Genomic DNA, 23,760 nt, shown 5'->3' on the forward strand with positions numbered 1-23,760 from the left:
CACGCACGTACAGATACACATTTGGAGATGTGCAGGTATGGAAAAGACAAGGAAGGAATATTCTAAAGTTGTGAAAATAAGGGTGATTCATTCCTATTTTCAAAACTTTTCTTTAACGTAGTTATATGACTTTTCATTTTTATAGTCAAAAAGGAAAAAAAGAAGGCATCATCATTTTGAGTCTTTAAGAATCATTTCCCAAGGTTTCGCCTTCTTGGCACTTCCTAATGAGAGACTATTGAAGGGAGCTTGACACATTGTTTCCTGAAGTGCATCCCGCAAAATGCTAGCCTGAGGAGATACTCCATGCAAAGGGATTCCCTGGTCAAGTGGGTTTGAGAAATGCTGCCTGTAACATATTTCTCTGGGAGATTCACCACCCACATTAGCCTTTTGAAGGCTCTGAGGAATACTGAGATAGAAAAGCCTGTTGAACCTTACTTAACCACAGAATTCCACAGTACTGATGTTTTAAGTAATACACTTTGGAAAATATTACCGTGTCACGTATGGTAGAAATCAGAGTAGGATCTTAGGCATGTAGTACTGACTCATTGTAGTTGGGTGACAAATGACATGATGCTGAATACAATTGGTCCCCTGTATTTGGTCTGGGGTGCTCATCACCAGCTGACCAACTGTATGCACTTCTTGTCACCTGGTCAGACTGACTACTCAATTTACGAGAAACAGAGCAGGTCAGGAAGACTAATATGTGGCTCACTTCCTTACTCGAGACACAAACCCAGGTTCTGGATCTATCCTTTCAAGTGGATCCAGGTCAAGGCCACACCACAGTACGGGATAATCTCCACAGCGACCTTGTAGCAATCGGCAGAGATGGCGTTGCACAGTTACATGGAAGGGCCCAGCAATGCCCCTCCTCTTCGGGTGTGCAGGTATGTGCATGTCTTTTCTTTGTATAACTTTACCATCTTCTTCACTTGCCCACTCCCTTCTTTATGACCATGGTCCTGCCTTTTTCACATCACCGCCACTGACTGTGAACCGAAATAGAAAGGGAGGTGGTGGAATGGAAAGAACCCAGGTCTGGACTCACACTGACCTGAGCTTGATGCTGTCACCTACTAGCTGTGTGGTCCTGGGCAAGCGATGCCACATTGCTGAGCCTCAGTTTCCAGCTGTGTGGTGAGAATTTGAGATGAGATGTGTTAAGTGTTTGGCACTTATAGGTATTCAATACCTGATAGCTGTGGTTAATATGTAAACTATATATATATATATATATATTTTTTTTTTTTTTTTTGTGAGGAAGATCAGCCCTCAGCTAACATCCATGCCAATCCTCCTCTTTTTGCTGAGGAAGACCGTCCCTGAGCTAACATCTATTGCCAATCCTCCTCCTTTTTTCTTTTTTCCCCTCACCAAAGCCCCATTAGATAGTTGTATGTGGTGGTTGCACATCCTGCTAGTTGCTCTATGTGGGACGAGGCCTCAGCATGGCCCGACAAGCGGTGCGTCCGTGCGCGCCCGGGATCCGAACCCGGACCACCAGTAGCGGAGCGCCTGCACTTAACCGCTAAGCCATGGGGCTGGCCCCTGTAAACAATATTAATAGTGTTACTGCCAACAATAATACACAATGGACTAATTGTACTACACGAGATTGAAGAGGTCATCTAGTTCGCTCTTCTCACTGACTGGAAATTAGTCTTCCTTTGAATTATTGTGGAGCAGATAGTTTGGTTCAACAAATATTTATTGAACACCTACTCTGTGCCAACTCCTTACTGGGCTTTATGGACACAAGACATGGGTGCAGTCTTGAAACATCTCTGAATTTAGCAGAAGCAATCAACAAATAAATAGGTGATTCCCCTTCAAATGTGATACTAATGATCCTGGGACTAGAGTGAGGGAGGGAGGCACTCACCTTGGGCACAAAATTTAAATGGGTGCCCAAAAATTCAGTAATCAAGACAAATAGTATTTTAATGCAATATTAAAAAATTCAACATAAATACAAAAAAAATCCATGATGAACAAAATATCAAAATTTAAAATAAAGATAGGATCTGATGCTGCACTCACATGACTCACCTCACTTGCCTCCCCCAGTCCCTGCCCTGATGAGCCTAAATTTATTGGGTCCTACTATGTCCCAAGTAGACTGCCTGGGTTCTGTCACTTACTACCCACATGGCCAACCTTGGGTAGGTTACTTTACCTTGCTGGGCTTCAGTTTTCTTATCTGTAAAGAGTAATAGTAATGGGATCTATCTTGTAGGGTTGGTGGGAGGATTAAATAAAATGATTTATGTAAGACACTTAGCAGAGTGCTGGCACACAGGAAGTGCTCAGTAAGGATTAGCTGTTAAGCTGTTATTAAGCTCAGAAGGGTTGAGTTAACTGGTTCAAGCTTTCACAGCTGGTGAGTGGCAGAGCCAGGATACAAATGCAACCTGTTAGAATAACAGCTGCCCCAAGCAGCGTGTCCTGGGAGCACAGAGGAAGGCACTCAGCTTAGCTTGGAGGGTCGTGGAAGATTGTGGAAGGCTTTCTGTAAAAGCTTGTCAGTCATCATCCCTGTCATCATATGCACCTGGGTGTCATTTCAATCCTATGGGTTAGTCTAAGAAATCACTAGAATGCATGCTCCGTGAGGACAAGGGCCTGGCCCATTTTTCTTCACTCCTGGATCCCCAGTGCCCACAACAGTGCCTGACATGTAGTAGGAGCCCAATAAGTATTTGTTGAGTTGATCAATGAATGTAAATGATTATCTTGGAACCATATTCATTTTTAAAAATAACTCTCCAGCCACTGGTTTCACCTAGATTCTGATTGTTTTTGGGTCTTCACAATTGCCATTTGGAGAGACTGAGATAAGAAAACAACATAAAATCTATCCAAGAAAAGCCCTGTCAGATTCCTGAAGACTAGATTCTAACTTGAACCGAGTGGAAAACATAACAAGTTGTGGGAAATTGAAGAAGACCATTTCCATCCAATGTCTGACCCGCCCTCCACTATTGTTCCATCTGCTGAGAGTACGTTCAATATACGAGACATAACCTCTCTGATGCAAAGTGGAGGCATATTACCCAGGTGGCTAACTCAGTGCAGAAAAGAAATTAAAAAGAAAAATGCAAATCTATGACAAGACAATCGAACAGCACCATACAAGTAAATTCCCTAATGATGGACATTTTAATAGCTAGAGTTGCTGGTGTGAAAGTCTCGAATCAACTGAACCCAAAATGGGTCATAGGCTTCACATCACACTATAACAAAGCTGAATTCCACTGCATCAGGACAACAGGGACTATCCACTATCCCCAGGGGATGGGGGATAGAGGAGGGGCAGGAGGAATCTCTTCATAGGGCACAGAAAAATATGATATACTAAGTGTATTTTTCCTCCACTGACAAAAGTGTGGCTATTTCTTGATAGGTTCTATTTGTTCTGGCATCCCAAGGTTGACTACGACCTCAGAAGGTAATAGGAGACCTACTGAACACCACAGTTTTGTCAACATAAACGTGAGAAAAGTCTAGGCTCTGGTGGAACCAGGTATCTCATACATCTGGTAATATATTTGCTCACATAAGTAACCAAATAGATGCTTTACAGTTTAAACCAAAGTGCATTTAAAAATTTTTTAAAGTTCCTGAAAATTAATCATCTTGAAGATCACGAGATGGGGTTAATCACTTTCATAAGGCTGCAAAAAGGATTTTGAAGTGATGAAATGCAAAGATCACATAATGAATTTATTACACATACTTAATATATTTAAAAAGGTATAAAAATTACACAATGGACATAGAGAATCTATCTATCTGTCTACCAGCCAGCCTGGCAATAAACCTGTACCCGTCCTGTTGAGGCCTGTGTGCATCTCTGTCTGTACTGTTGCTTCTGCCTCTCTCCCTCCCACCACGAGATGGCCATTTTCTAGATTTTGTATAAATCATCTTCACACATATTGTTGTAATTTTACTAGGTAAATTATGCAGAGTATTGCTCTGCAGATTTTAAAACTTCATAAAAGGTATATTTTAAAACTTTATAAATGGTGTCATCATAGTGTATGTATTCTTTGGCAACTGGCTTTTCTTGCTCAGTGTGAGATTCATCCATGTTGTTATGTATAGTTCTAGGCCATTCCTTTTCACTGTTGTGTGCTATTCCACGGATCATTATACCACTGTTTATTTACCTATTTCCTGATGATGAAAATTTAGATTATTTCCAATTTATTTTTTCTATACAAACAATGCTGCTATGAACATCCTTGTATGCATCTCCTTGTGAATTTGTGAGTTTCCTCTCTGCTTCTCCATCTATCTGTCTCTGTCTGTCTGCCTATCTCTCTCTATATAATATACACACATATACTTATGTATATGTAAAATTGCTGGGTCATAGAGTGATTTCTTTGCTATGTTTAACTTGAGTTTTCATTTTAGACTGTTAGAGGTATATGGTACCTTTGAGAAACATCGGCTGGAACTCTCTCATTTTATGGGTGAGGAATTCAAGGTGAAGGAAGTTGGAGTGATTTGCCCAGGGTCCCAGGGCAGTTAAGGGCAGATCTGGGTCGATTCCAGGGCCCCAGCCTCCCAGTTCTGGCCTCTGAGATCATCTTTGTAAACTGTGTATAGCGTGAACCTTGGGGGACAGATAGCCTGGCATGTTGTGAGAATATGAACAGCAGTGGCCGACAACCCTCACAAGATGTAATGGTATTGCAGGCTGTTGTTCCAAGGAAGTGCCAAGTACCAAGTACCGAGCACTAAGGCAGGCACCAGTCAAAGGTCTTTCCCTCATCAACAAGAGGATGCTCCAAAGATGAGCTGCCGATGGCCCAGGTCAGGTTGGTGGTTCACGGCTCCCAGTAGTGTATTTCTGGCCTCCTCCCTAGCGATAATCATTACAAAGCAACAATGTGAAACTTGCTGTGCTTTTGAGAAACGAATTTGCCCACACAGCTGCTCCTTTTAGCATCTATATGTGTATGTGTATATAGATTATAAAGTCAACAGCATGAGCATATGTGAAACTATTAGAAATAGGAGCACTTTTGAAAACACAGGACTGCTAAAACGAACATTTGAAAATCCACAAAATTGTACAATAGTCCCTGGATCCAGACTCCTTTGTCAGGAGGAACTATATCATTAACTTCTCAAGCAGGTCATTGGGAACCTTGGTTTTCAAAGACATTGGCAAATACCTCCACTAGTGAAAAGCAACTTACTGGAAAATCTCATTTATAATCAGATATGTTTTTATTAGGCTTTTATCCTGCTCTCCTGACATATGTTCCACTTAGAAAAATAGCAGTCTTTAAAAAAGCATCATTTGAATAGAACTGCTAAAATTATCCTCAAAAATAATTCTAAAGATTGGTTACCAGTCACCCATCACTACATTGAAAATCTTTCTTGTTTGTAATTTATCTGCAAGTCACCTTTTATTTGTAAAGTGAGAAATTACCATTCCTGTGTATATTTTAATCAGGAATAGTTTGTTTTTTTGTAAATTTATATATGTACACATATTCTTTATCTATCTATTTATGTAACTGTTCTGAATCTACCCAAAGTCCATGAATGTTAGGAAGGTTTTACTGCCAAGGTGGCAAATCATCATTGTGACTCTCCTGCAATTTCAACTCCAGAATTATCGGGCAGGGGTGGCGGGATGTGCAGATGGGTGGGGTGGGTGCAGGGGAGGAGGATATTCGTTCTTTCAGTGTTCTTACAGCTCATTCAATAGGCAGATCAGACATCTGCAGTTGATTGCTAAATGCAGATTCTGGAGAGATTTCAGAACTTTGGATGTAAAAGCACCAGAGAGGAACAGAAAATTAATATGCAGATGTTAACTCCAGTAATTATGACTAAAGGAAAAAAGTCATATATTTAATTTTGAAAGTGAATTGTCTCCCTGCTTTGGACTAGCACTGATAACACAAGAGCCACCTAAAAGCCTGAATGAAATTACCTGTTTGATGCTGTGCTGTTGTTGGCAGTACGAATAAAATTGGCAAGATGAAGGAAACAGAAAGACTAGAATGACTCTGAATGTTGAAAATGATAGGAGATTACACAACACAAGGCCCTAGCCATCAGTTCAGTCAAACCATAATCACCAGGACAAGAAGTGGGTTAAGGCGTTGCTAGACGGCACGTGCCCGGTTGCCCTGCATTGACTTTGGCTGTAGCACTCCTCACACTGTGGTATTACTGTTGTTCTCTCTTCCCCACTGGGCGCTGAGTCCCTGAAGGTAAGAACTACGTCTTATCTGCCTGTGCATCCCCAGCAACTAGCACAGACCCTGGCATCAAGAAGGCATCAATAAGTGCCCGTGGATGAATTTCTCATGTTTTACTCAGTTGAAATATCATGTGGATGGGATATGGGGAGGAATATGTGTAAAAGTGCTTTGAAATGCGTCAAGAAGAACCAAAATATTTCTTCCATCAACCTACCACAGGGCCTGTTATTCTAACATTAGAATAATTTCAATGGGTTAATTCATTAGGCTCTGTTAAAATAGAAGAATGTTTGGAAAGAGCAATGGGTTAAGCCCTATAATAACCTTACTGTGCATTAATTTATATGTGTTTATATATAATATGGTGGCTAGTTGAGTGCAGGCAACTGTAAAAGTTGAAAACATTGAATATAGTGCTCTTTTAATAAACATTTGCTGAATGATGAATGAATGAACATTCCTGTCTACATAGCAGTAGAAACATTTGTTGAGTTCCTATTCTATTTTTTAAAATAAATTATTCTGATATTAACCTAATTTTTAAAAGGATAGTCAAACCGTAACTCCTAACAATCTCAGATAATTTAGTACATTTTGCTGTCATCATCAGATGCTTTTGTGAAATGCTACTTATTGCATCCCTTTGGAAAGATGAAGACAAAGAAACCATTAGATTGGGGGCTTGCCATAATTGCTGATGAATGTTTGTAGAGCACAAAGGGAAATGGAAATTTTTCAATTTGAAGATTATTCTGATTAATTTAGAAAGCCAACTGGAAAAGTGTTGAGCATCCAAATGGATTTATAAAATCAGAATTATTGGATAATTCTCAGTTTAAATAGTGGCCTACGGCAGTGGGGCATGGAGACGTGAGCACAGACAACTTGATGACTTTGGGCAAATTACCTACTCTCTCTAAGCCCAGGTATCCTTATCTAGAAGATGCCATAACAATATCTACCTTGCAGGTTGATATGAGAATTCAATATCAAAGAGCGACTATTTTGAGAACTCATTATGTCAGGCAGTGTGTCTGGTTTTGGGGGTCTAAGAGTGAGATGTCTGCATTCATGGGGCTCCCATTCTAGTGGTGATACAGGGAGATACTGTAAAGCCCAGAACAGTGCTGGGCGTGGAGTAGGCACCCGGTAGATGAGAGATATAGTGTTATGTAATCACAACCTGTTGGGGATGGATGCTAAACAGTTATTGCCACTTGATAGCAACACCCTCCATGACTGTATTAAAGCTAAAGAATTGCCAACTTCTGATGCCCCAGCTTAGCTCAACTGCAAGCAATGAGCCTCTAATTGCAGTCTTGGCCCCACCAGACAGGCTCCTGAGCAACTCTAACCTGAAGCCTCCACACCCACCCCCTCCCTGGTGGTGCAGTCTGCAGTTAGTTGAATTGCTACTGAGCGTTTGGAACTGGCCTCAGGCATGGGCATACTCAAGTCACTGCTGCCCCTAGTGCCCAAGTATTCCCAGGATTGGCCTCAGTTTCCCTGTCAGTCCTCTTAAACTAACAGTTATATAACTGCAGAGAGAATGGCAAAAACATTTTGGAGTCCAATTTCTTGGTTCGAATCTCAGCTTTATCATCTAATATTGTGAGCAATTTACTGAATCTCTCCAAACCTCAGTTTCCTTGTGTGTATTATGAGGTCAATAATAGTACCTATGCTAAGAGGACCTAGATAAGTATTAAATGGGATGATATGTATATAAAGCTCCAGCACTTATGAAATATTAGTTGTTGTTTTTATTGATAATTGTGGAAGTTGCATAGGTCATCTTTGTTGACTTCCATGCAGACAAATAGTACAGCACATGTGTACTATTTGAAGTTTTAACGTTTATAATTTGGATCTCTCTGCTTACCCTAACAAGCATCATCTTTTATGGTATAAATTTTATTAAGTTTTCCGGCTGAATGACTCTTTTCTTTATAAGATACTTTAAATGATGTTATCAAATTTAAATTATTTAGGTTATTTAAATCTTAATTATTTAAATCACCAAATTATCTTTCAAATAGGTACTCTCCTTTGACCACCACAAGGACCCTAGGGGAGTGGTATGGGTGATGAGCCTGTCCCCATGTCGCTGACAAGGAAACCAAGGCAAAGAGAGATTAAGTGAGTGACTCTCTCAAAGTCACATGGCTGGTACCGACAGGGTATGTCTAAGTCCTGCCTGAGACGATATTTAATTATCAAGGCCTTGTTCACTGTAGGGACTCAGAAATAGGCACAGAAATCAATTGCAGAAAATCACTCAGCAGAAATTGGAAAATGTTTTCAATGAGTTGGAAAATCAGACTGAAGAATGATTTGGGTTGTGAAGCCTAGAAATTCTCACTGAGGTTTTTTTGTTTTGTTTTGTTTTGTTTTTGTTTTTTAAACTTGTGAATTCTGCTTTCATCTGTCATTTGTAGCATAGAATCCTGAGGACACCCAAAGCCGTTGGAAACTAAAGTTACAAGTTTTTATGGTTGTTTTTAAAGGCGTTCCACATTCCCAGGAATCTTACATTTCCTCTTTTGGCGCATGGCAGGAGATCCTGCCCCGAGGAATGAGTCATAACCTCCTCTCCAAAAGGCCTGGACCTTCTCTGTGCCCACCCTGCCTGTTTCCAGAGTGCCTTCTCTTTCCCAGGGGAGGAAAGCAGAGAGCTTCCCTTTCGGTTGACCTCAACTGTATCACGACTTTTGATCTGAGTAGTCAGAGCAGAAGAACCAACGATAATCCAGACTTCTAGAAAGTAGGTGTACGAGGCCACCTCAGATCCTCTTAGCCCACTGTTCTCCAGCCACTGCTGCTTCAACAAGTGCCGCAGCTCCTGCCTAGGTGGCCCTGTGCCTCACTTGCTTTCTGTTCCGGTGCTGCTCTGACTCCATGTCTGGGATGGGGACGGCTGTGGGAATCCCCAGCCCTCAGGCATGCCTGTCCTGGAAGTGCATGGGCGTTAACTCCCATGGGACAACCTTGGCTGATGGAGGATGGAAGCTGGTGGTAATTTTGAGGTGCAGCATATGAGACATTTCAGACAGTCCCTGCAGGATCAAGCCCAGATGACCACAGTGGTGACCAACAAGGGACTGTGTCTTTACAATAGCTTCCCGACTTCCCGTTTCACTGTCCCAGTCTCCCACTCCTATTCCTGATGTCACTTCCAAAACTAAACTACCTGCATGCAGGCCCTTGTCTCCAGCTCTGCTTTGGGAGAATGCACAGGGAAGCCACACTGGTTTTCATATTAAACTGATTAACATACAACTGGGAAAGTCAATATTGCCATGTAATGTATCCCCATTACAACTATTTCCTGATTCTTCCATTAGAGAAGGAAGACAGTGATTGTGGAAAAAGCCCCAAAGGAGGAGGTATGGGTTCCAGTTTAGCCACTAATTAGTTGTGTGACCCAAGCGACACTATTTAACCTTTTCGAGCTCAGTACCTGATCTACAAAATGAGGGAGATGAATTGGATTACATCATTTCTAACATCACTTCCAGTCTCACAATTGCATATTTGTGAAATAAAAGCATCTGGGTGACAGTTTGCAGTAGCTGCTGTTCCCTTCATTAACCCTGGGGATTGTTTTGGCTAAAAATAAGGCAACACTTTAATGCAACTTTAGACAAGCTAGTGAATCAGCCTCCTGAAGGTCTAGATTAGAGAATGAGCAGCTATTCAGAACCTCAAAAAACAATAACGCTGACAAAAAGAGAATAAGCCAGCTTCTTTTTGAGTCAGCAAACATTAGCAGGGGCTGCAGCAGTAAGATAAGAACAGAGTAATGAGAAAACGAGTTGCAACCAACTTCCTTGACTGCATTCCAGCGCTCACTCGGTGATTCGTCACATCCCTAACAGGTCTTGATAAATGAACTCAAACTGTTGAGATTTTTTTCCCTCTTAGAAGTTACTTGGAAACTTGGCTTGGGAAAATGCTTCTACTTTGAGAAAAATAACACAAAATCCCGCAAGTGTCGGAGACAGAAAATAAAAACATTAAAGGGATATAGGCTTCCATAAATCACAAATCAAGGAGCATCAATTCAGAAAAAGATGTAAGATCATGATAGTTAAGTCAAACATCAGGGCCACAAAAAGTGCAAAATATAGGCTATAAAAGCAATGAGGTTGTAGATGCCACCATTTATAAGACGTATAAGACATTTACGAGATATAAGACATTTATAAGACAGATAACATAGGTACTGTTATCTCCATTTTACACATGAAGAAAAGAGGCTCTGAGAGGTAAATAATTTGTCTGATGACATGCAGCTAAATAGTGGCAGAGCTGGGATTTTTATTTTTTAAATATATTTTAAAAATTAATTAAATTTATGTTTATCAAGGTAATATATGCGCATAGTTAACAAATCACACAGTACTAAAAATCATATAATAAAATACAACAATGTTTTCTATATTGCTGTCTTTTTGTCCTTTGACTGTATTTCCCAATGCTTTCATTTTATTTTTTATTTTGTCTATCATGTTTTTAATTTCCAAAAGCTCTTTCTTCTTCATGGTTGCTCCTATTATTTTTTAAAGCATTCTGTTCTTGTTTCATGGACGCAATATCTTAGCTTTTTAAGGATATTAACAATAGTTTTTAGTTTTTGTTTTCTTCCTCTCCCTGTTTTCTCCAAATTTCATTCTTTTCCTGCTTGTTTTGGCCTCTGTGTTTCATATGAGAGGCTTCCATCAAATGTTCTCCGATCCTTGGTATCTGTGTGTGTGTAAGAGTAAGGCATTAAAGGGCTGAGCGGGAGTTGTGTGTGCGCATCCCATACACACATTGCATGGGACATGTTTGTATTAAAAATTATTCATTGTTTATCTGAAATTCAAAGTTAACTGGGCTTCTTGTATTTCTGTTTGCTAAATCTGACAACGCTGGGTGTGTGGCTTATAGACTCCTAGCTTCTGGGTGACTGGGGTATGGGCTATGAGTTTTCAATCCAGAGACTTGTTCCATTTCATTTTATCCTCTGTTCTGAGCCCTGCATCTGATTCCCACCTCGTGCTTTTCCTCAGTCCAGAGCTCTTTCTTTCATTTCTTCAGAGAATAAACCTTTGGCTGTCTCCAGAGGTAGAGGAAAGGGAGTTAACTGGCTATGTTGGCAGAGGACTTCATGGGCTCTGAGTGTTCTGTAAACTAACTTTCTAGCAATCTCTTTGTCTTAAGCTTTGAGTGTCACATCCACTTTTCATGGCGTTTTTTGTCTCTAAGCCCCAAACAAGGTTCTACAGGGCACACTGACTTGCTTCTCAGAGTTCTCCTCCTCTGTAGGTCCTACTTTCCACTTCCACTCAGCTAGATCAGTTATCATTTGTTGGTCAGCCTTCCATTTTCCACAAATGTATTGACATCTCTCATCAGTTGTGTACCCTCTCTCCTTCTCCTTGCAGATTTATGCCTTTCTTCTTCTTTTAAATTTATTTGGTGTCATTTCAGTGGAATTTCAGGAGAGAGAAGACATAGAAAATTGGGCTCAATCCCCCAGGTTAAACTAGAATGCCAGAATGAGATTTAAATCCAGACTAATATACCTCCAAAGCTTTTATTCCTTCCACTATGCCATGTAATAACCCATTCAGCAGAATCCAACAGTAAATACCTATAGCATAGATTGTCAGTTGTCCTATAGCATAGATTGTCAGCTGTCTACTCCAACATCCCTCCTCCCTTTCTTTCTCGGTAATAGAACCCTAGTTTTTAGTGGAGCATGTGGCTACCCAGAATAAAGACTTCCTTTCCTAACCTTCCTTCAACCTAGGTATGGCTGAGTGACTAAATTCTGACCAATGAAATAGAAATGAAAGTGTTATGTGGAACTTCTAGAAAACTCCCTTAAAAGATAGCTTGCATCACCTTTTGGCTCCTTTCTTCTTTGTCTCTTCCTTCTTTCTGCTAGCTGGAATGTGGCATTATGGCTGGGGCTTGAGCAACTATCTTGGACTAAGGAGGAAACCATGTGTTGAAGGTGGCAGGACAGAAAGATGGAAGAAGCCTGAGTCCCAGATGACTTAATATAGCTACTCTACAATTCCAGATTGTTTATTTCCAGACTTATTTTATGTGACAGAGAAGTAAGCCACTGTTACTTGGGGTTTTCCGTCCCTTACAACTGAATCTAATTCTAACTGACACAATGCTACAGTGCAGTAAGATTTCCAAGGTGGTGACACAGGCTTCCTAGAAAGGGTGGTGGAAGAGATGGACCTTAAAGGATAGTTCAGCCAAATGGGGAAGTGGAGGGACAGGATTGCAGGTAGAAACAATGATACGATTAGGGCATAAGGGGCACTGCATGAGGTGTTTTCAAAAGGTAACATGGAGACCAGTCTGGTTGGAGTAAACGGATCATGTAGGAGAGAAGTGAAAGATAAGAATGAAAAAAGATTGGGGGCAGATTATGGAGGGCCTTGAAACTCAAACCAAGATTAGCAGTTGCTTTGAAAGCAAGGAAGCCACTTTTGAGATGGAAGTTGGAGATATATGTCTAGAATGCGAGGGAGGGTTAGAGTGAAGAATTTCAGAGTCTTTTATATACGTATATAGAGTTTATATAGAGATGGGGCCAAGGGAGTGAATTTAAGTAGAGTAGAGAAAGAAGAACATGGGTTCAAGAACTAATATATAGGAGCAAGGAGAAAAGAAATCTACAAAGGATCCAGAAAAGGAGAGAGAAAGGCAGCTGATGTTGGGGAAGAAAAGAGAGTAGAAATTGAAAATGAGAAGTCAATAAACCTTCAGATGTCTTAAAGAAGCTAGAAAATATCAGAAATGAGTAAAGGTCATTGAATCTGGGGACAAGAAAGTCTCTGGTGACCTCTGAAAGTACAATTTTAGTAGGAAGCGAAAGTGGATGCTGCTCTTCAAAATCTAAATGAGTGTTAAGAAAATAGAGGTACTAATGTGCTCCATTTATTCTAAAAGGTAGGCTGTAAAAGAAAGGTAAATTGAAAAGCAATTGAAGATCTCCATGGGGTCAAGTGAAAGAATTTTTTAAGGAAGGGAAGTTGTTTGGTCTTTAAGATAAGACAAAACTCTGTGTATCTGTGAAGGAAGAGATTTCTGGGCTCCAAAAGAGGTGGTATTTGATGGAGCAGGTCTCAGAAGAAATGAGAGGGATGGCATTTCCATCTCAGATGGAGGCCTGACCTTTGGAAAAAATAGGGAACAGCTCTTCTGAGAAAGAGAGAGAGAGAGGAGGCAAGGAATGAAGGCTTGGACTTTTAGTCAACCTTTCAGCAACAAATCTTTTTCATCAGCATCATCAATGCTATTATAGATCTGACCAGAACTAATAGTCTAAAATAGCGATCTTAGCCATTCTCTAAAATAAAAACGGCCATCACTTAGTTTCAGAATCAAGAGTCCCAAACAAGGCTCATAAAACAGAAGATATAAATCTCATTGCTGTAGTCCTGATTCTCTTGCCTTGTAGATACCGCCTTAATGAAGTTCATTTAGATGAGGGAAAAGCAACAACAAAAAGTTTAGCTCGTTTACACATTGATATCAGTCCTAGAATAACAAGCAACCCCAATATGGACCTGAAAATTAATTACAGGAAGAAACTTTAGATACTCATTTGTCAAATAGATCAAATGCCAATACCTACTCAAAGTACAGCGTGAGGTCTGTAGCCAATATTGACTGCTTCAAAAGCTGCATAAGGTCACTATATTCCTTGGAGGACAAATTAGCAAAGATGTTGTGACCCTGTAATGAGAAAGTAAAAAGTCACAAAAGACAACATTAAATCAGAGGTTGATTACATGTTTTTCCTATATTTAAAAAAAGGTATGGGAACGTGATAAAAACATCTTTTTAAAAGCTTAATGAAATTTTGTGAAAATACAAACAAATTCCCTGGCAAACATAGCAAAGCTAGAAAATGCAATCATTTCTGAGGAGAACTACCAAAGGACACTTTATTATGTCTAGTCTTAAAGAGAAAACTCTAAAAAATGTTTGAACTTGTCTTACTATGGATATGTTTATGCCAACAACTCCATTTGACTGCACATTTCCTGTGGAATTACTGAGTGTAGAAGTTGACAAAACATTTGGGAATCTTTCTGACCCTAAAATAAATATTAGTTTCACTAGTAGAGACTTAAGTTGGCATTTTGGGAGTACTTAGTATGGCAACAAATGACTTCAAGGAGGAGAAAAAACATTAGACCAGTGGTTCTCAACAGGGGGCGATTGGCAACGGGGACTTCTGGCAATGTTTGGAGACATTTTTGATTGTCACACTGGGGGTGGAGGGGGGGTGCTACTGGCAGCTAGTGGTTAGAGGCCAGGGATGCTGTTAAACCTCCTACAATGCACAGGACAGCCCCCACAACAAAGATTTACCTTGCCCCACATGTCAGTACTGCTGAAGTTGAGAAACCTTGTGTTCGACTGTGAAGATACATCTTGATGAAGTGTGTGGTAGGTCAAATTCAGTACATAATTACTGAGTAGCTAGAATGTATAAGATATTGTTCTTGACCTAATTCGTGGGACTCTAAACATGACTTTTACCCAGGAAAACTTGTAAATACACCCATTATCTCCATACCTTTGAAAAGGACACTTCTTTTCATCAGAATTTGTCTTAGCTACACAAGGCAGCTCCACAATGTTTTTAGTGAAGTGAAAAATCCTTCTGTAAAGTGACCAACAATTCACTTAATTTGATTTGAAAGTCAGGACTTTTCATTGATCAGGTTTTCTTAGCATGAAATATGAACTCATAAACACGTGGCCCAGGAACTGGACCAGTTCTAAACCTGCTGTTGAGAGCCAGAAGATGCTGCAGAAGGAAGGGAGCGGAATGACTGCCTGAGAATAAAGTATTCTCCAATGAGAGGTAAATTAATTCTTTCAGGGAACCAGAATATCAATTAGTAAATTACCGCCTACCAGGCACCAGATGATAATCTGCTCCTCTGAGTTAATTTATCTCACTGGGTGAACCCGCCACTCCTTAAAGACTGGAGTATATTGGTTCCACCTGGGACCAGGTCCAATATTAATAATAATTTTCAAATGAACTCTTCCAGACCCTTAATTCAGCCATTAGGAAGAAGACAAATAACTAAAGGAATGCCATACCATAATTCTGCCCAGGTTTCTCTGCCTGAGCCTTGCCCCATGGATCAATCACAGGCTGGTGAACTGGGGCCTGGGAAAAAGTGGTTGGAAGCTATGGAAAAGTAGTCACCTGGATCCAGCCACAATTGTGCATTTCCCAGTGAAAGAAATTACAGACGTCAGGAAAAAGTTACAGTAAAAAGTAATGTGAAGTCCAAGAGAAAGCCAGTCTGAATTTCAAATTCTTGATTATTCTGTGAGAGAATAAAGAGTTAATTTGCAATCAGTGTATTATTTATATGCAAATTGGCCTTCTACAGTGCCTCGAGGGTCTGGTCCCTGAAATACTTCTTCAGCGTTGTTCAGGGAGGAGTGGTATTGATGGAAAGAAAACCAAATGTGCAGGGAGAAAGGTCTGGAGCAACTTTCCTCAGGCCATCTAGCGTCTCTGTGCCTCTGCATCATTTGGAAAGTGGGGTGATCATGACATCTGCATTTTTGCCTTGCTGATGGGCAGGACAGGAGAGGATGTGGGGGAGGCGCCAGGGCAGGGCCTGCACACACCAGTTACTCAGTGCACAGTTCTGTTATTATTACTCTGCGTTCTTCATAGAGAACTCCGGGGAGGAGAGCAGCCGATGTGTTTTATCTGAGGACAAATTCTGAGTTAGTGGGGTTTGTTTCCCTGAGGAATCAAATAAATGGTCTTCCAAGAAAACCATGACATTGTGTTTATAATCCCTGTTATTACAAAGGTGGGAGTTTCTGGGGTCAGAGGTGTAAACCCATCATACTACCAGTACAGAAAAGATAGTCTGAACCCAAATTCCTCCTGTCCTACTTCCCTCTTCCGTAGCACTCAGCTAAAACATGGCTTTCATAGGAAAATTCCAGAGCCCCTGGTACTGGGATGCTGGTTTCTGTCAGAGTTACTGAGAGCCTAACCCTTGATCTTTCATTCCCAGCTGAAAATACGTCTCCCCCAGCGGGTTTGCCCTTCCCCAGCCTCATTCGGGTTCCGGAGTGCTGACTCTCCTTTATGGGGTCGAAGAAGGCTTTCATGATTTTGCAAAAGACATGCTCTCTCAAGATAGGCTGGAGGAAAAAAACCTCCATATTTAATGATGCTATTCCAGCGTAGCAGGGCCTTAATGATGATAATAATAATAATTAATGGCACAGCTAGAGAACTGACAAATAATGGGGAACAGATGATCCCTTCCTGGCCTCAAAAAAAAAATGTCTGTACGCCTGCAGAAAATTAAACAGATCCTTTCCTGGCAATTTTAAACTCAGACGCCTCAGCTAGAGTCAGCCAGCGCTTTTTCTTTTTCTCCGTGGAGAGCTAAAAGTATAAAAGTCCAACTACTTCCAACTCCTGCATTGCCACATGAAGCAAAATAAGGCATATGGCTTTCACCCTGGGTCTCCAGTTTAGTTGAAGTTCTCACTTTCAAGCTGGTCCCACCAGCAATTTTAAGTTCTTTTATCTTTCATAGGTTTCTAAATTGTGCTAATAAAGTGTAACTTTCTCACCTTGTTTCTGCTTCTACCGTCTTTTAAAGTGGCTTTGGGTTTTACAAAATGAGAATGTTGGGCCAGTCACTCCTTGGATCAAGTCACTCTGTTAGTGGGCTTCTGTACCCCTTAAGGAAGGTAAGACCATGCTCTGGTGACAAGCTGTAGGCAGTCTCCTCTGCTAAGTGAATCTGAAAAGCTTCCTAACCAGTAATGAAACCCAAATGAATCAACTCAGGAAGAATTTGAACAAGGTCCTTGGTCAGGCATCTGAAAGAATTAAAAAAAAATCCATGAAGAAAAGGTTTAAGAGTTTGGCTTAAAAACACTTGTTCCACTTCTCTGTATCTACCTGTGGCACTACAAAGAAAGAGAGGTAGGAAACATCGTTTCATTGGTTTTCTGTCAAGGGGAGAAGCAGAACGTTAGGTCAGTACCTCACTTTGAAGGATCATCACGGCATGGTTAAAATGGTGATGCTCTAAGGTAGCAGATGTCCCATAGAGTTGGGCCAGGGCAGAGCCGCTCCTGAAAGAGGACAGAAGGCTGAGTGACAAGGCCCTTCACCTGTCAATGATTCCCCTACACAAGCTCTTTGGATCAAACTGCTTTTCCTGCTTTTGCAGAGGACCCTGAGCAGATACATTCACAGGGAACTGCTTGTGTAGTTCATTCATCTCTGAAGTAAACCTTTTGGGAACCTTCTATGTGTTAGACTAGATGCTGTGGGTGACTCAACGATGAATAAGACACAGTCCATGCCTCTGAGAAATTTACAGACTAGTAAGGGAGATGACATGTGATCACAAGGGAAAATAAGGCACATAACACACAAAACAATTACCATAGAAAGTGTTTCAGGTCCAATCAAAGTGCTTTGGATGATCTGAGAACAAAAGACATGATTTCTGGCTCTGAGCATCAGGGTAGGCTTCATGAACGAAACCTGACACAGCTTCTGAGTGTCCAGAACAACTGTCATATACCAAATGTATTTGATTCTTTGCCGGAAAAGAATTTGTGAATATCATCCAGAACCCATTTAATCTACTTTACATGCAAGGTTGACAAGCTTCTACTGTGGTTTCCCAGCCCACAGTCACATACGATATCTCAGTGTAGAACTCTAGAAAGTTCCCTGGATTTGGAATCAGACCTCAGCTCTTAGTAATAGCTTTGGACAGTTACTTGTGTGCTTTAAGACTCAGTTTCTTCATCTCTAAAATTATGATAATGCTATTTACCTCCCTCGTTATTTATGAGAATATAATAAAATATTTGAAAGTGCCTATCACGGTGCCTGGCATATAGTAGACTATAGTCTATATTAATTATTAATCAATAATTAAAACACATATGTACATTTCCATTTTAAATAAATAAAATGTTAATTGATACTTGAAAGGATTATTTTGAGTTATCTATAAATTTGGCTTATGTAGAACAACCCATTCCTCAACAATGTCAGTTTGGCAAAGTGGTCATTTAAAATGTTCCAGTGTGTTCATTTCCAATTCTTTTGGATTAGGATTTAGAGCACCTTAAGAGTCAAGAGAGATCCAGAGACTCCTACAGTTTAAAGGGCAGTCATGGGACTCCGGCTGAGGACCCATCCAGGTCCTTGTGTCCTTTCTTGCTCATTGCAAGGAGTTTGGACATTGAAAGGGCAATTTGGCCTCAACTTGGAAGTGCTGGAGATTGACAGCTTACAGTCTGCCCTACTAATGAAAGGAGCAAAAACCGCATCCTAGTGCAGCGTGAAGGATTTCCGTCATAAGCTGCCCTCCACCGCCAGTGTGAGGCAGCCCAAGATTGCGGCCAGTTTGGGGGCCCGGGACATCTGTAATCCTTAGAAAGACTCAGAGCTGACCACATGTTGGGAGAAACAGCAGGGTTAGGGTCAGTAGGGATTATTATGAATGAGGTTAGTAAGGAGGGTACTAGATTTTAATCAGGTATGTGTTATTTCTTTAAATCTTGCCTTAATCTATATCGTTTAATAAGTGAAAATTTGTTAGGCTAATCTTAGTAATCAGTGACTAATTAATATTTAATGTTAGTTACTATTTTTCTAACATAAAATTCATTTTTATGAAAATACATTTTTCAAAATGTATACTGTAAGTCTTTGTTTTAGCTTTTGAAATTCTAGCATGTTTTATGTGCATGTCACATCTGAATGCCTGGCATGGAGTAGGTGCTAAAAAAATACCAGCTGCTTGGCTAATAAGCTTGTAGTGTTATGTCTAGAGATTATAGTTCAAACTATAAGGCTGACAGTAATATGTGTTAACATTTTATAATAATGTTAATAATAATAATAGCTATCATGAGTAAGTACCTATCATGGACTAGGCAACATATTAAGAACTTAATACATTATTTCATCTAGTCCTGACAACAACCACGAAGTAAGTATTATTTTCTCATTTTACAGATGAAGAAATCAAGGCTCAGAGAAGTTATTCGACTTTTCCAAGGTCACACAGCTAGTAAGTGCCAGTTCTAGATTAGAATCCAAGCTTTTAAGCTTCTTCTTATTACATAATGAGAATAATAATTATAACTTACACGTTTCTGATACTCGAGTCTCCATTTTTGCCAAGCTGGTTGTCATCAATGAAAGAAGATTTCAAAATTTAATTCAGAATTCTGCTGAATAGTATTACTGCTAACCGCAGGCTCAGATTCCTGTGATTCATTTCTATTAACCAGCCATGCTAAGTTGCACCTCACTTATTGTTGTGAATCCTGATAACAGAGTCACTGATGTAAGGTAGGGTCAAGGTGCAAAATATTATCTCTTCTTTTATAACATTGGTTTAGCGGACTCCGTAAAAGTTAAATCAGCTAGATGATCACAAATCACTTTATATTTTCTTTTTTGAGGATGAGTAGGATGTTTCCTCCTTTAACCAGGGGACAGCTTGTAAGAAACACACTGGTGCCTCCTGTGCTGCATCTCTCCCTCTCCCCTGGGTCCATACGGCTTCTGAACTGCCGCGTTTCATCAGAGGGACTTTCAGGGTGTCTGTGCAAAGGCAGCCATCTCACTGTCCATGGTTTGAGCATTTTCCTCATCAGATTCCCTCTTTGTCCCCTTTTATAATTCCATCTTACATTCTCCCCACCCTCACACGATACTGAGTTAATCACAAAAATATGTAGATTTTATAAATGAACTAGACCAACGCAATGAAAGTGCAGGAAGACATTGTGATTCATTCATCCAGTCATCTCTCATTCCTTCACCCAGCAAGTATTGATGACTATTAGGATGCCAGGCTGCAGGCATGTGGAATACAAAGATAAATAAGACACGGCACTCACCCCCAGGAAGCTCACAGTCCCCTATAATTGTGTAGAGATGTTCTCTGACCAGACTTGCACTAACAATGCTCACTTTTCTGCAAGCAAGCTGCCATCTCAGCATTCATAGAATGGAGCATGGTACTAACTCTACTTTGAGTTTTCTAGAGTAAAATCATCTAAGCAAGAATGCTTCTATTTCCATATGGATCCTGGACTTACACTGTTAGATTTGGTCTCTGTCAGATTCTTTAAGACTGCAAAACCTGTTGGTGCCTTCTCTCTCAGGCCAAGGCTCACCGAGAATGCTGCCTCTACCTGCTATTACACACACACACACTGTGAACCTCCTAGGACCGCGAGAGGGAAGCCCACAGTCATAAAACTTGACATAAGTGGCAAAAAATAAAATGTATCTGTTAGGATAAACTTTATCAAAAAGCATTCTACAGAATACTTGTTCTCTGGAATGTTAAATGGCATTATGGGCAGAAATAAAAAGGGTCCCACGGTCAGACACATTTGGGAAATGCTGGGTTTAAAAAGTTAAACTGTTTCTTTACTGTAGGATTTCCCAGCAACATGAATATGTGAAAATACGGATTGTGATTCTGCAGGAGGGGAATATAATATGCAGCAGTAACCAATCTTACTTGATCATAAAACCATTTTTTAATAGAGGCCATGCCTTTCATGTAATATACTTTGTGTAAAGGTATACTTCCAAAGGTATACTTTACTTCATGTAAAATATGAAAAAAACCACCCAAATCAATCACATATGGAAAAATTTGACTTTAACCCCGCACCTCATTTTAATTGTGGTAAATAAATCCATCATATAAGTAGCTTTGGGGCACACATACTGTAATTGTGAAAATATTATATATATATACATATATGGGGGTGTGTGTGTGTTTATAGGGTGTGTGGAGAGAGGAGAAGAGAAGGAGAGAGAAAGAGTATCCACATTCCTTAAGCACAGGAATATTTATACATGTGGTTATTCACAATGCTCATTATTGATTAAATCATCCCAACAGACTGAAGTTTTTCATTTTTGGACAGGCAGCACACCCAGGAGAAACTTATTAAAAAGAAAAAAAGTGAAAATTCTGTCCCTATAGGCATTCAGCACTTTGCACAGGCACCAAAATTAAGTGTGCAAAAGGAACCGTACCTTCATAACTTCCCAAGATAATCATATTCTTTGAAAAAGAGACTTAATGGAAGTACGCAGCCATGGCTTGGAGGAAACTTTAAAAAGGAAAACTATGAAAGGTAATTAGGAAATTGAGAATTGTTGGGAGGTGGAAAGGAATGGGATTAGGCTGTCATGGCAGATTAATGTGCTCCAGTATTTCACTTCTGGGACCTGGCCGAAAGCGACAAGATGGGTTTTCATTCTCAAGAAATGAGTATAAGAGATTATGCTAGAAATGAATAGAAGAAGTCTCCTAGGAGAATATACTACAAAGCTGCTGGGGACTGATATTTAATCATCAGGGGCAGCTGTAATAGAGAGGGGATGAGTGGGGAGTGCTGTCCCTGGAGAAAACAGGAGAGAGGTGTTAACAGAGCAGTTTCAAAGCACCATGGTAGTGCTGCCCTTTCTACCTATTGATCATTCATTGCACGCACTCCAATACTTAAAAATTAAGAATAAAATATGCAAATGCAAAGGTTCACTTATCAGAAAGGCTAAGAGAATAAATCATATTGTGCTGTAAGTAAAGTCACAACTTTTTATTGTAGAGGCATTTTGCATTTTATATAGTAATTTGTCCCTTGCTAAATGTCTCCTGTTTCTTTATAGCTTTATATATGAAAAAAAGGTAGCATATGCTTTGCCACATAATAATCGGTGCATTTAAATCCCATTTCCAAATCACTTGAAAGGTTGGAATTAGACTGTGAATACTTTAACGGAAGGGACTGTTTGTTATACTTCTTTATTTCTCCCACAATGCCTAGCATAGAGCCTTGCACACAGAAAGCACTCAGTTATTGGGGAATAAAAAAGGAAATAAGGATATAGATTTATTCTTAGGGATTTTCTAAACAATGGCACACTTGATGAATAAATCATATTCTAATCAATAAAAAGGTAGTTCCTTCACCATGATGTAAAAAGGTCTCTTTCAGCATTCATTGTCAAATGAAATTTTAAGGTCGGATAGTGGTGGCACTTGGTGTTCTAAGTTCAAAAGCAACTTTATTAGGTAAGGGTGGGGCTGATGGACATCTCATGTGGTGGCAAACTGTGTACAAGATCCATTGTCTTGAGGAAATATGTCAGATCATCTTGGAATAGGTAGATTTGATCATGTAGTATAAGGATGCAAAAAAAAAAACAAAACTGACGACTAGTATCAGCGACTTAATGCCCATCTCATATATGTGAAAGATGTTCAATCTTATACAAGTCATTTGAGATTTGGGGACCTCAGTTTCCATTTTTGTAAAATTAAGCTGTTGAAAAATATGACTACCAAGGTCTAGTTCAGTTCTATGATTTTTATGGCTCCACATCTTGATTTTCTGGATGTCAATTAGTTTTCCATGAGCTCACATATATAGCAAGTCAGCCAATAAACTGTAAGTTCAAAGGCCCAAAATAAACATCACAAAGTCTTGAAAGAGAGTCTGATGCAGTGGTTAAAGAACGGCTTTTGGAATCAGATAGCTCGGTCCAAACACCACTCTGCCACATTCAGGATGTATGAATTTGGGCAAGTTACTTTCTTTCCTGAGGCTCAGTTCCTCCTGTAAGATGGAGACAAAAATACCTACCCTACAGGGATGTTGGTGAGTGCTTGAGATAGTAAACAACAAATACATGGTAGTTCTTCTCATTGTCTCAGGGACTGTCAGTGGTAAAGAACAGAAACGAATTAGAACCACCTTCACCAAAAAAACGGTTGACTAAATGATACCAGAAACTCTGAGGGAGCCCAGTTATCACAGGTATGGCTGGGTATCCTGGATACAGGAGTGGAGACGTGGAAAGCAGGTGTGCTTTTTCTCTGTCTTTCTCTAGGGTTGTACAACCTCTTCTTTCTGCTTCTCTCTGAATGTCTATTTTCTTCTCCTCTCTGTGGATTCACTTTCTTGTTTCTCTCATCCACTTAAGATGTGGTCATCATAGCTTTCCCCAAATGGCAGCCTCAGCTCCCAAGCCTATGTGGATCTGCAGTATGGAATCAACAGCTAACTCAGTCAACATCATGGTAATCCAACTCCCAATTCCTGGGAGATAAAATATGATTAGCTGGGTTTTGATTAGGTGTGTATTCCTGGTCCAAAGAGCTGAGAGGTCAACTAGCAAGAAGGGCTGCCTCTCTCAATATGACACACAGGATCTCTCCGGGGAGGGGGCGTTGGTATCTGAGTACAAATAATGTGCACTTGACTCTTAAAAGAACCCACGAGCTGGTCGCTCTTGTGTTATACACACAATTTTAACACATTTGTCTCTTCTTTATGCATAAGTGGCAGAATGGTAGGGCACTGGAGAGAGGGTGCTAGAGGAAGAAACACTGACAATGATGCCATTGGCCTGAGAGAGAGA

The 23,760-nt window shown here is 40.2% G+C and overlaps 1 protein-coding gene across 1 annotated transcript in view; it reads right to left on the bottom strand.

Annotated features, from left to right (window-relative positions):
• Positions 1 to 23,760, bottom strand: part of LOC131410855 (dual 3',5'-cyclic-AMP and -GMP phosphodiesterase 11A) — a 247,374-nt gene that overhangs the window by 49,996 nt on the left and 173,618 nt on the right. The window contains exons 12-13 of the mRNA XM_058549318.1: positions 17,318 to 17,408; positions 13,897 to 13,997 (exon numbers count right to left, since the gene is read on the bottom strand). Of these exons, the coding sequence (XP_058405301.1) occupies positions 13,897 to 13,997; positions 17,318 to 17,408 (192 nt within the window). The remainder of the gene's footprint in view (positions 1 to 13,896; positions 13,998 to 17,317; positions 17,409 to 23,760) is intronic.

The sequence above is a fragment of the Diceros bicornis genome, chromosome 10, assembly GCF_020826845.1.
Source record: "Diceros bicornis minor isolate mBicDic1 chromosome 10, mDicBic1.mat.cur, whole genome shotgun sequence".
Lineage (NCBI taxonomy): Eukaryota > Metazoa > Chordata > Mammalia > Perissodactyla > Rhinocerotidae > Diceros > Diceros bicornis.